Source organism: Euprymna scolopes, chromosome 24 (assembly GCF_053919585.1).
Source record: "Euprymna scolopes isolate OS-2025 chromosome 24, ASM5391958v1, whole genome shotgun sequence".
NCBI lineage: Eukaryota > Metazoa > Mollusca > Cephalopoda > Sepiida > Sepiolidae > Euprymna > Euprymna scolopes.
This window is the reverse complement of record NC_136505.1, coordinates 80,434,481-80,448,480: the sequence shown is the minus strand read 5'-3', so window position 1 is coordinate 80,448,480 and position 14,000 is coordinate 80,434,481. Positions and strand designations below refer to the sequence as shown.

The window sequence follows — 14,000 nt, the reverse complement described above, 5'->3', positions numbered from 1 at the left end:
AAATCACATTCAAGATGAATGTGATAATTTTTTTTATTTAATATCAGTAACTTACAATGGATAGCAGTTTCTGCATACAATTAGTGGCTTTGAGAGCTGGAAACTATGGATGCTGGAATATTGGAAAAGAGCTACCTGCATCATAATTACTTGAGACAGTTTAAAAAGTTCAGAAATCTTAGTTCCTAATGAACTCCACTAGCGTTTAAATATTATAAAAAAAGGCAGGCAAAACAAACATATTTGCAGTACTTAATACATTTAATTATTATGCCAAACTGCAAACAAGTCTTGATAACTACACTAAATTCAAAAGAATTAACAATAATCTTATTAATACATTAAAGATACAAGTTAACAAACTTATGATTATTGATAATGTGCAGATAAATAATTACCAACTTCCTAAAATAAGCGAGGATTACAAACTTTATTATTGATATGGAAAAGTTAATATGCATAATCCTAATTCTTCTCTACTCCCTATCATACCTCAAATTACTACTCCCATATATTCATAAAAAACCTAAATGAACTTATCAGCCATATCTACTCAGTAAATATAAAAATCCTACAAACCAAACAACCGAACAACAAAACTAATTGCTTCTCTTGATGTAGAAAGCTTATTCACTCATGTAACAGAAACAAATAACTCATTTTTCTCGACTTAAATCAATAATTTAAAAAAAATGCTAAGAAATTTACTATTAATTTACAGAAGTACCTTTTTATGACATCAAGAGAAAAATTTTAATGAATTTAGTTCCCAGGCTGACTTTTAGCAAAATCTATCTCGAAAACGTAGGAAATAAAATATTTAATAATATTATAAAATCTATTTACAAACTGTCGATGATATTCTTATTTTAGCTGATAATAATGAACAAATGTACAAGACTTTTTTCTGAATTCATAACTATGAGGAGCGTGCAATAAGTAATGCCCCTGACCCACTTCCCATAGCAGTAGAGCAACGAAACTTGGCACAGTTATTAGTCTTTCTCTACATAGGAACCACCCAGAGTTATGCATTTCTCCCATCGTTTAATGCAGCTCTGGAGACCGTTTTTGTAGAACACCCCAGGTTGGTCCTCCAACCATGATGTGACTTCAGAAATCAAGGCTGGGAAACGCTTTCCTTTCAAAAACAACTTCATGGCTGGGAAGAGATGAAAGTCAGATGGTAAAAGGTCAGGACAGTAGGGAGAATGAGGAAGGATTTCATAACCATACGCCTGTGCTTCTGATCTGGCGACATGCGAGTTGTGGATCGGAGCATTGTCCTGCAGGAGGAGGTTACCTTTGCTGATCTTGGCCCACCGCTTGATTTTGATAGCTTCTCTTAATTTTCTCAAAAGTGAAGCATAATAGGCTCCTGTAATTGTGGTACCCTTTGCCAAGAAATCTGTCATCACTACTCCGTCCTGGTCCCAGAAGACTGTGAGCATGACCTTGCCAGTGGAGGGCTGCACCCTTGCCTTCTTTAGAGGTGGTTAGTCCAAGTGTTTCCACTGCATTGACTGGGCTTTGGTCTCTGGATCATAGTGATGGACCCAGGTTTCATCCTGTGTAATCAGTCTTTTGAAAAACGTTGACTCATCATTTGATTGGCACATCTCCAAATTCATCCTCGAGCGCTCGACGTGTTCTCGCTTCTGGAATGGTGTGAGCAACCTGGGAATCCATCTGGCAGACACCTTATGCATATGCAAATGGTCATGAATGATAGTTTCCACAGACCCTGTACTAATCTTGACATCTTGGGCTATTTGGCAAATGGTAATGCACCGATCTTCCAAAATGGCAGCCTCAACTTGACAGACAGATGCCTCATCAATGGCAGAAGGTGGACGACCAGGTCTGGGAGCTGTTTCCCAGACTTCCGGCCATGTTTGAATTCATGATGCCAGCGTTTTACAAGGTCATATGATGAGGCATTATCACTATAAGTTTCTTTCATTTCATCAAAAGTCTCCTGTGGTGTGCGTCCTTTCAAATACAAAAACCAGATCACTGCTCGACATTCAACAGGTTCCATTTCACACCTGGCTCAGTTCAAACACCTATAAAACAGAAAGCACAATTAGTTCAGAGCTGTAATTTGCCACATAACCCGTAGAGATATAAATTATTGCACATGCAAAATTTCAGCTAGACCAGATAACTGGAAGTGGGTCAGGAGTATTACTTATTGCACGCCCCTCCTAAACATAATAAAATCTCATTCGTTGATGTTCTCAGAAACACCTTCAATAATACGTTTAGCACTTCTACATATAAATAACAACCAGCTTAAATTTTAATCTTTTGAATTAGAAGAGTGACTCACTAAAAAATAACCATTGTTAAAAAGTTACTAAACCACGCAAAAACTAATTTCCACTGCCCAAAAATTAATTGAATAAACAATATAAAGTCTTTGTTAATTATGTACAGCAATTCTAACAAATAAACACTTTTAATAACACTTTAAGTACATTACAAATAAAAATAAGTTTTGAAAACAAATAAAATCAATGATGAAAATACACATAAATTTCCTTTCTGCGTTTTTTCATTCAGGACGTATCTGATGCACTGAATCCCAAAATCATATTGGTTTTGCTCAATAAGGTCAAGTTTTTGAACTATGACATGTATTTTTTTTATATTTTTGTTCACATGTACACTTGTGTGGAGCATTTTAGAAGTTGGTGAGGGTAAAATGCCATATTTTAATTGGAAATAATTATTTTAATGACAAGAAATATTCAGGTCCAATAGTTTTGGGTGTTTATGTTGAAAAGAGATTAGTTTGAAGCATTAAAATCTCGAAATCTGCCAAGAATTGTGCTCAGTATACACAAAGGACTGGCCTGTGCGAAAAGCAATCAGTGCCTTGCAAAGAAAGGAACATCATCACCGCTGCACATCATACTCAGCTTAATCAAACAGTTCACCAAGATTCTGGTCAAGGATGGTGATTGCTTCACTTATTTGTGCAAGGCATTGACGATGGAGAAGTTAAAAGCTGACGTCCTCAGATTCAGCAACTCATCAGCGATCCAGAGTTTGAAAACTCAGTAAATGAAGTGGAACTAGATTTGTGAAAGACATTTGTTCTGATAATGAAGAACTTTCTTGGCAATAATAAAGCCAGAAACTATGCAGAACTGGTCAACAACATGCTGACTATTTCCAAAAACCTGAGCTGCAACATGAGCGTCAAGATACACTACCTATTTTCACATATCAATCGGTTTCCCAAGAATCTGAGTTCAATGAGTGACGAGCTGGGGGAAAGGTTCTATGAGGACCTGAAATAGATAGATACCAGGTATCAGGGTCGCTGGGACACAGTCACGATAGCTGACTACTGTTGAAATCTGAAGAGAGACCTCCCTGCTGCTGAGCATTGCAAGAGTTCAAAGAAACGGATGTGGAAACCCTGAAGCAACATGTAATTTACGTGTACTTACTTTTATCAATGCCCACCATTCAGTTTACAGTAATCGATGTTTCTATCAGGTAATCAATATATGTTAGCAAAATATTTTGTTCTACTGAATTTAGGATATATGTTGACAAAAATCAGTTGATAATGCCTAAAAAATGTAATCGATTTTGTCACATGATCTGATTTTTTTTCAAATCAACTTCTCACAAAAACCTGACCTGATGGAGAGAAATGGATGCCATTTCACAATTCAGCAAAAATACCCAGTTGTAGAAATCTAAACAACATTCAAAAAGTAAAAAAAAATTTGCCCACTGTAATAATATCCAACATTATAACTTAGACTATATTACCTACACTATTCCAATCAAATGCAACTAAACCATAAATTAGAAGAAAAAGCCATAAGAATGAATTTACATTCTTGCATATCTCCAATTGACAATCGCAATCAAATTAGATTAATTATTCACTACAAGAAATATAACTCATTTTTTTTAGCAAATAATTCCTTTCCAATACATTACACCAATGTAACCAATGTTATTGATATGTTCAAATGCCTACTAGGAGAATGCTGCACTAACTAATCATCATGACAGACGACTGAATACTTCAGAAGCACCGCCAAGAGGCCAACTATTAATATCTCAATACTAAACCAAGAATAAAAGTATATAATTTTAATCCCTTCATTTGTATTTTTCTTGTGACCATACACTTATTTATCACACCAGTAACATTTTAAAATGCTTCACATAATATAATTCATTCTGTGATAAATTTAGTGTCCCGGAATTGATATTGTTAATGTTTCTTCTGAAGCTGCACCAGTTGATTCTTTTGAATTCTACATTCACTTGTATGTTATTCTTCTGAAAATTTTCTCTTTTTTTGTTCGTTTGCTTTTGTTACCTGAAAATGGTTCAACGAAGAATCAAAAACATTCCACACACACACACACACACACACACACACACACACACACACACACACACACACACACACACACACACACACACATATATATAAACATGTAAATATATCGTTTTTTCCAATGATTTTTCAGACATACATCTTTGGAACCAATCTTGAAATTCAGTTCTGTTTATCATGGTTCCCATATTGAAGTATTGGCAATCTGCTCATCGCTTACCATTCATAATTGGATTTTTACCACTGATTTTGTAAGTAATCTTGAAACCAATAAATGCTGAAACAGTTTTAATCTCAAATCTTAATTTGCACAGATTTTATAATTTCCAATTTCTGCTAGATTTAATACTTTGAAAGGATCAAGAGAATCAGATGAAAGATTCAGAAGGTGTACAGAGATTGAAACTTTCTCATCAGAAGCTCTTCAGATTCTCAATTGATATAAATAGAAAAATACGATGGAGTGGGGGGGGTCACAGATTATATAAATAAATGTAAATGCTGGTACGTGTTGCTTTCCCATAGTATGTTTAATTTCACAATCAAATGGCACAGGTAATTCTATTGGTGTTGTGGTGTAGTAGCACCGTCAAGAATCAACTAAATCAATTTCATAGAAGCAGGCAGATGCAGTGTCCAGTAAAAAGAAGTCGAATTAGAGAAGCACTTGCCTTTGTGATAATCTTTCCTTTTTAATGGTGGCAAGGATGACATCATTATATTTTGTTTTAGATAATGTAATGAGGCATCATCTAAAGCAACATATATTCTTCAGAATAAATGTGCTAATTAATAGTTAATGATATGTTAAAAATTAACAATATTAAATAATATGTTAAAAGTTAACAATATTAAAATAATATATTAAAAGTAAACAATATTAAAATAATATTTTAAAAATTAACAATATTAAAATAATATGTTAAAAGTTAAATATTAAATGATATGTAAAAAGTTAATAATATTAAAATAAAATTAAAATTTAACAATATTAAAATATGTTAAAGTTAACAATATAAAAATATGTTAAAAGTTAACAATATTAAATAATATGTTAAAAGTTAACAATATTAAATAATATGTTAAAAGTTAACAATATTAAATAATATGTTAAAAGGTAACAATATTAAAATATGTTAAAAGTTAACACTATAAAAATATGCTAAAAGTTAACAACATTAAATATGTTAAAAGTTAACAATATTAAATAATATGTTAAAAGTTAACAATATTAAATAATATTTTCAAAGTTAATATTAAATAATATGTTAAAAGTTAACAATATTAAAATAATATGTTAAAAAGTAACAGTATTACAATAATATGTTAAAAATAAACAATATTAAATAATATATTAAAATGTAACAATATTAAATATGTTAAAAGTTAGCAATATTAAAATAATATGTTTATAATTAATAATATTAAAATAATATATTAAAAGTTAACAATATCAAAATAATATATTAAAAGTTAACAATATTAAAATAATATGTTAAAAGTTAACAATATTAAATAATATGTTAAAAGTTAGCAATATTAAAATAATATGTTAAAAGTTAACAATATTAAAATAATATGTTAAAAGCTAACAATATTAAATAAAATGTTAAAATTTAACAATATTAAATAATATGTTAAAAGTTTACAATATTAAAATAATATGTTAAAAGTTAAAAATATAAAATATGTTAAACGTTAACAATATTAAAATATTATGTTAAAAGTTAGCAATATTAAAATAATATGTTAAAAATTAACAATATCAAATATGTTTAAAATTTACAATATTAAAATAATATGTTAAAAGTTAACAATATTAAAATAATATGTTAAAAATTAACAATATTAAATAATTCAAAAGTAAACAATATTAAATATGTTAAAAGTTTACAATATTAAAATAATGTTAAAAGTTAATATTAAAGAAGTATGATAAAATTAACAATATTAAATATGTTAAAAATTAACAATATTAAATATGTTAAAAATTAACAATATTAAATAATATGTTAAAAGTTAACAATATTAAATCATCTGTAAAAAGTTAACAATATTAAAATATGTTAAAAGTTAACAATATTAAAATAATATGTTAAAAATTAACAATATTAAAATAATATGTTTAACAGTAACAATATTAAAATAATATTTGAAAAATTAACAATATGAAATAATATGTTAAAAGTTAACAATATTAAATAATATGTTAAAAGTTAACGATATTAAAATAATATGTTAAAAGTTGACAATATTAAAATAATGTTAAAAGTTAACAATATTAAAATAATATGCTAAAAGTTAACAATATTAAATATGTTAAAAATTAACACTAACTAAATAATATGTTAAAAATTAAAAATATTAAATAATACATTAAAAATTAACAATATTAAATAATATGTTTAATTAACAATATTAAAGAATATGTTAAAAGTTAACAATATAAAAATATGTTAACAATATTTGAAAAATTAACAATATTAAAATAATATTTGAAAAATTAACAATATTAAAATATTTTAAAAGTTAACAATAGTAAATAATATAATAAAAGTTAACAATAGTAAATAATCTTAAAAGTTAACAATACTAAATAATATGTTAAAAGATAACAATATTAAAATAATGTTAAAAGTTAAAAATATTAAAATAATGTTAAAAGTTAACAATAGTAAATAATATGCTAAAAGTTAACAATATTACATATGTTAAAAATTAACACTATTCAAATAATATGTTAAAAATTAACAATATAAAATAATATGTTAAAATTAATAATATTGAATAATATGTTAAAAATTTACAATATTAAAAAATATGTTGAAAGTTAACAATAGTAAATAATATGTTTAAAGTTAACAATAGTAAATAATGTTAAAAATTTACAATATTAAAGAATATGTTAAAAGTTAACAATATTAAAATAACATTTGAAAAATTAACAATATTAAAATATTTTAAAAGTGAACAATAGTAAATAATATGTTAAAAGTTAACAATAGTAAATAATATGTTAAAAGTTAACAATATTAAAATAATATGTTAAAAATGAACAATATTAAAATAATATGTTAAAAGTTAACAATATTAAAATAATATTTTAAAAATGAACAATATTAAAATAATATGTTAAAAGTTAACAATAGTAAATAATATGTTAAAAGTTAACAATATTAAATAATATGTTCAAAGTTAACAATATTAAAATAATATGTTAAAAGTTAACAATATTAAAATATTATGTTAAAAGTTAACAATATTAAAATAGTATGTTAAAAGTATACAATATTAAAATAATATGTTAAAAGTTAACAATATTAAAATAGTATGTTAAAAGTTAATAATATTAAAATAATATGTTAAAAGTTTACAATATTAAAATAATATGTTAAAAGTTAACAATATGGTAAGTGCAGATCTAACTCAATTGCTTTTACTGCTTATGTTCTGTTTGTTTATGTCGTATTAGTTTAGTCCCTTATTGTGACCGTTAGTATTATTTATCTGTTTAGATTATTGTTAATTACCCATGATTTAACGTATCAGTTCAATCTCAAATATAATGAAAATGAAAAATCAACTATTATAAATAGAATTTGAAAATATTGATTTGAAAATTCCCCACCCACACAGCCGTGTTGGATGTCATCGAATGACGCTGCTTTTTTTCCTTCCAAAACAGTTGGATATTCTTACCAGTTCCCCTTTCTTCTTTTGCATTTTGTGTCCCCCTCCTCACTCTAAATCTAATGGTCCTTACAAGTTGATCTATTTTGAGTTTCTTGAATACTTATGTTGAATGAAGAATTAAAATGGCATTAGATACTGTTGAAGTACAAGAAAAGGAAAATATTCTGCATGGATGAATTCAGTGAAAAATTGCGATCGGGAGTGACATCTGAGAATTTCTGGTGAACTTTTGGCTCTGACCAACCGAAAAGATTGAGAAAAAGATGCCCTGCATACGAGATAGTGTAAGTTGAGGTAATGGTCAGAGAGAGAGAGAGAGAGAGAGAGAGAGAGAGAGAGAGAGAGAGAGAGAGAGAGAGAGAGAGAGAGAGATGACAATATAAACTTCTTGCATTCACGCATGCATTAACACTCACACATGTAACATTTTAGACACATCATCAGTAAATGTCTCTCCACTTATTGCAAAATTCGACTGATCATCTTCTCTGGGATTTTCTTCTTTAAACGTTTCTACATGTAATAAAAACAGAAATGTATTCGTAAGGCAAACAAATTATAGAGAATGCATGTAAAGTAAATACGACTTAGGAATTATTCTAATAACAGATTCTTGACCAGTAGAAAAAAGCTGCGTTGAATGTCGGTGAATGTTAGTTACAACATATAAACAGGATAAATCTGATGGTAAGAGTCATGAAAAAACATATATAATGCGGAGCTAAGCTGAATCTACTTCATCCAGCATCAGCTTATATAGGTGTAGTACAAGTCTTTTGGTACTTCAAAACTGAAGAGTTCATTCTCTGATTGCCCGTATAATTTAGAGGAGATGAATTAAATATGGTTCAAGGGAAGTACCACTAAATACACTGAGCTATAAATCCCACAGACAATATGTTACATTTAAACTAAACTGCATATACCTAAAAAACGGAGAAAAATGTGATTCATCATAAAATAGTTTAAATTTTCATCTATAAAAATACATTATACCATCATACCATGTTTTGTAGTCATGATGAGCAATCACTAGCATTACACCTATAACCTCATGTACAAATCCATCAAACAAATTTTCATCGCGGTTTTGCTTTATAAAACTAAACCATGTGTCTAACCTGTGATGAATGAGATTTTGGAATCATTTATTTGCAATTAATTCAATTTAAATGTATATTAATTTGATTTATTCAATTAAAACATAAAATTAGTCACCTGACTGATGTTGGTTTATTAACAATATTTTGATATCACTTGATATTTGTCTCTTGATATCATTTATTATATATTTGTCTATTGATATCATTTCCTATATATTGTCCTCTTGATATCACTTATATATTTGTCTTCTGATACTATATATTTTTCCTTGATCTAACTTACTATATATTTGTTTTCTGATATCACTATATATGCTTTCCTTGATTTAACTGACTATATGTTGTATCTTGATATCACTAACTATATACTTTTCTTTAATTTATCTAATTTTTTCAGCTGTCAAAACAATATAGTCTAAAGATTGAACAGGAAGGGTCCTGCACTTTGCTCATGTCTGAACTTCCTGTAGATGTCAAATTGACTGCCGTATGCAAAACAGAAAATATCAATTATGTTGGATTGAGTAATGGCGATTTATTTGTTGAGGATGTTCAGAAAAGGTCGATTACTTCTTTCAAGGTAATTTCAGTGTAATTTCATATATAATCTTTTTCTTTATATATATATATATATATATATATATATATATATATATATATATATATATATATATACTAGCAGTTCAGCTTAGCTTTGCTCGGGCCCTATGTACTGTTCATAACTTTATGTGCATATATATATATATATATATATATATATATATATATATATATATATATATATATATATATATATATATATATATAAAGTTTGGCTCATGTCCAGGTAATCTACATCTAAAATTTCAAGTGTTTAGATCGAAAATTGGCGGAGGAATTTAGTAGAATTTGCAAAGGTCAACTCTTTCAACTTTGACCTCTCGGCAGCCAAATTTTTACCCAAAAACTGATTAAAAAGCTTGCTGCATGTCTGAATACTCTTTATGTAAAATTTTAAATGTTAAACCCAAAATTAGCTGAATCTTTGACCTTTGACCCCTTGGTAGCCAAATTTTCGGCCCAAAACAGATTAAAACGCTTGTCCTCTGTCTGAATACACTTTATGTAATATTTCAAATGTTTAGACTCAAAATTGGCTGAAAGGTAATTTTAAAAAAATAATTTTACCCCAATTTTGACCCCTTAACATTTATTGTTTTGGGTTCAAATAAAGTTAAAAAGTTTGATCCATGTTCAAGGAGCTTACATCTAAAATCTCAAGTGTTCAGACACAAAATTGGCATAGGAGTTTGGTAGAATTTTCAAAGGTCAAATCTTGAACTTTGAACCCTTGACAGCCAAATCTCAATATGTCAAACCTCTAGTCTTTAGACTGAAAATTGACAGAGTAATTTAGTAGTGAAATGTACACATACGGACAATTTAACTTATATATATATATATATATATATATATATATATATATATATATATATATACAAGCAGTTCATCCCGGCTTTGCTGGGGTCCTATGTACTATTCATAACTTTCCCTACATGTGAATGCACTTTATATAAGATTTCAAATGTTTAGACCAAAATTTGTCTGAGTAATTTCATGGAGACCGCAAAGGTAAATTTTTTTAAACTTTGACCCCAATTTTGACCCCTTAACATTTATTATTTTGACCCCTTAACATTTATTATTTTGACCCCTTAACATTTATTATTTTGGTCTCAAATCAAAATACAAAGTTTTACCCATGTCCAAGTTACCTACATCTAAAATTTTGAAGTCTAAAATTGTTGAAGAAATTTGGTAGAATCTGTAAAGGTCAACTCTTTCACCTTTGACCTTTGGCAGTAAAATTTTCGCCCCAAAATGATTAAAATGCTTGCTGCATGTCTGAATACGTGTTGTGTATAGATTTCAGATGTGTGGACCCAAAATTGGCTGAATAGTTTGCTAGACACCACAAAGGTCCAATCTTTTGAACCATGAGACCTTGGCAGCTCAATTTTTCGATCCAAACCGATTAAAAAGCTTGTCCTATCTATGAATACCCTTTATGTAAAATTCCAAATGTTTAGACTAGAAATTGGCCGAGTAATTTAGTAGAGACCGCAGAGGTAACATTTTTTAAAACTTTGACACCAATTATGACCACTTAACATTTATTTTTTGGGCTCAAATAAAATTAAACAGTTTGATCCATGTCCAAGTAACTACATTTAACATTTCTAGTGTTTGGACCCAAAATTAGTGGAGGAGTTTGGTAGAGATTTCAATGGTCAAATCGTAAAAATTTGACCACTTGACACTCAGATTCCTGACCGAAAAGCAATTAAAAAGATTTTCCTAAATTTTCCCATATGTCACATCTCTAGTGTCTAGACCGAAAATTGACAGAGTTATTTGGTACGGAAATGTACACACCCATTTTCATTTTATCTATTTATCTATCTATTTATCTATCCATCTCTCTCTCTCTCTCTCTCTCTCTCTATATATATATATATATATATATATATATATATATATATATATATATATATATGTATTTATATATATATATATATGTATGTATTTATATATATATATATATATATATGTATTTATATATATATATGTATGTATTAATATATATATATGTATGTATTAATATATATATATATGTATGTATTTATATATATATGTATGTATTTATATATATATATATATATATATGTATTTATATATATATATATGTATGTATTTATATATATATATGTATGTATTTATATATATATATGTATGTATTTATATATATATATGTATGTATTTATATATATATATATGTATGTATTAATATATATATATGTATGTATTTATATATATATGTATGTATTTATATATATATATATATATGTATGTATTTATATATATATGTATGTATTTATATATATATATATATGTATATATTTATATATATATATGTATGTATTTATATATATATATGTATGTATTTATATATATATGTATGTATTTATATATATATGTATGTATTTATATATATATGTATGTATTTATATATATATATGTATGTATTTATATATATGTATGTATTTATATATACTTGTTTATTGTTATATAAACATGCTCACATCCCGCTGCTACAAATAGCCACTTGTTTCAATCAAACAACAGATATCATCAGGCAGCGACTTGACTATTCAAAAGTTCAATGAATAATGGATTTTTATTTTAGGTAGGAACTCTTTAAAAGTTGGAGTTAAAAAACTTAAAACACAGAGCTTTAATTAAAAAATGTAAAAAGGGAGGGGCAATTTAAATAAAGTTAAAAGATTACAATGGGGAGAGAGTGATTGAGAAGAGAAAAAAAAAGAAATAGAGAAAGAAATAGAGAACGAAAATAGAGAGAAAAAAATAGAGAGAAAAAGAAGAGAGAAAAAAAAATATATATATATATATATATATGATATGGAGAAGAAAAGAAAAAAGATATAAATGGTTATTATAAAGAGAATAAGAACTAGAAGGAAAAGGAAAGAATAATGAGATCTAGTTAAATAGAGAAAGAAAGAGAGAAAGTAAGAATTTGACAGTATATAGAAAAAGAAAAAAAAAAAGAAAAAGATCTGCGTGTCAACCAATTTATGAACAATTATACAATTCAGTAATGAAACATATTATTACAAATACAAACAGAAGATACAATCCAAGCGTCAGAAATGAACATGTCAAAAAAGGCAGTGAATGTATCCAGCCAGCATATTTATCCTCTCACATACGTCCACGAGTAATATCAACGCAATTCAAATATACGTCTACAATTAATTAGGCCCTTTATGCTAAATGATATAAGTTTAAAGTTTTCGCGTTTTTATTAGATAAATATATAAATAAAAGAAAACAATAATGATAAAACAATATTAAAATTATTATTAATAATAATAAACATAATAATAATGATAATTATAATAATAATAATAATAATAATAAAAACAGAATAAAATTAATATTTATTATCTTTTTAATATAACATATTTAGCCATAAGAGGGGATTAAATAAATTAAATAGGTCCAATAATTATAAATACAAATACAAATAGAAACTGTAAGAGAAAAAGCCTGTGGTACAATCCCCCTTTTAATTTAAAACTTAAAACAAATCTAGGAATGAAATTCTTAAACTTAATTAAAAAGCACTTCCCTATTAATAACATACTACATAAAATTTTCAATAAAAATACAATAAAACTTAGTTATAGCTGTAATGAAAACCTTGAAAAAATAATTAAAAAACATAATAACAAAATATTAAACAAAAATAGCACACCCATTGCTTCCGAAAGTTGTAACTGTAGAATTAAATCAAAATGCCCTCTTAAAGGAAATTGTCAAATTACTTCTGTAGTGTACCAAGCAACTATTTCTACTAAGGAAAATCCGAATGAAAAAAAATATTACATAGGAATGACAAATAACAATTTTAAAGAAAGATTTACCGGTCACAAGTGCTCTTTTGAAAATAATGAATACAAAAATAGAACTTCCTTGTCTAAATATTACAATGAACTAGTAGAGCAAGGTTACTACCCAATAGTAAATTGGAAAATTTTAAAGAAAGCGAAAACCTGTTCATCTTTAAACTCGCCTTGCTACCTATGTCTTTATGAGAAATTATTTATACTTACTTTTAGAGAAAGAGATAAATTATTAAATAAGAAGCACGAAAATTCAATTAATTGCAAACATTATAAAAACCATCTTTTAAGTAATTTAGTTGAGATATAAAATTTAAATAAATTTAAAATTGTCACTGATTTCTATAATTTATTAAAATACTA

General features: G+C 27.0%; 1 protein-coding gene across 3 annotated transcripts in view; it reads left to right on the top strand.

Annotated features, from left to right (window-relative positions):
- Nucleotides 1–14,000, top strand: part of LOC145246794 (telomerase protein component 1-like) — a 715,591-nt gene that overhangs the window by 633,282 nt on the left and 68,309 nt on the right. For all 3 annotated transcript variants that reach the window (XM_080108593.1, XM_080108592.1, XM_080108594.1), the window contains 2 exons: nt 4,509–4,626; nt 9,569–9,751. In XM_080108593.1, the coding sequence (XP_079964719.1) occupies nt 4,509–4,626; nt 9,569–9,751 (301 nt within the window). The remainder of the gene's footprint in view (nt 1–4,508; nt 4,627–9,568; nt 9,752–14,000) is intronic.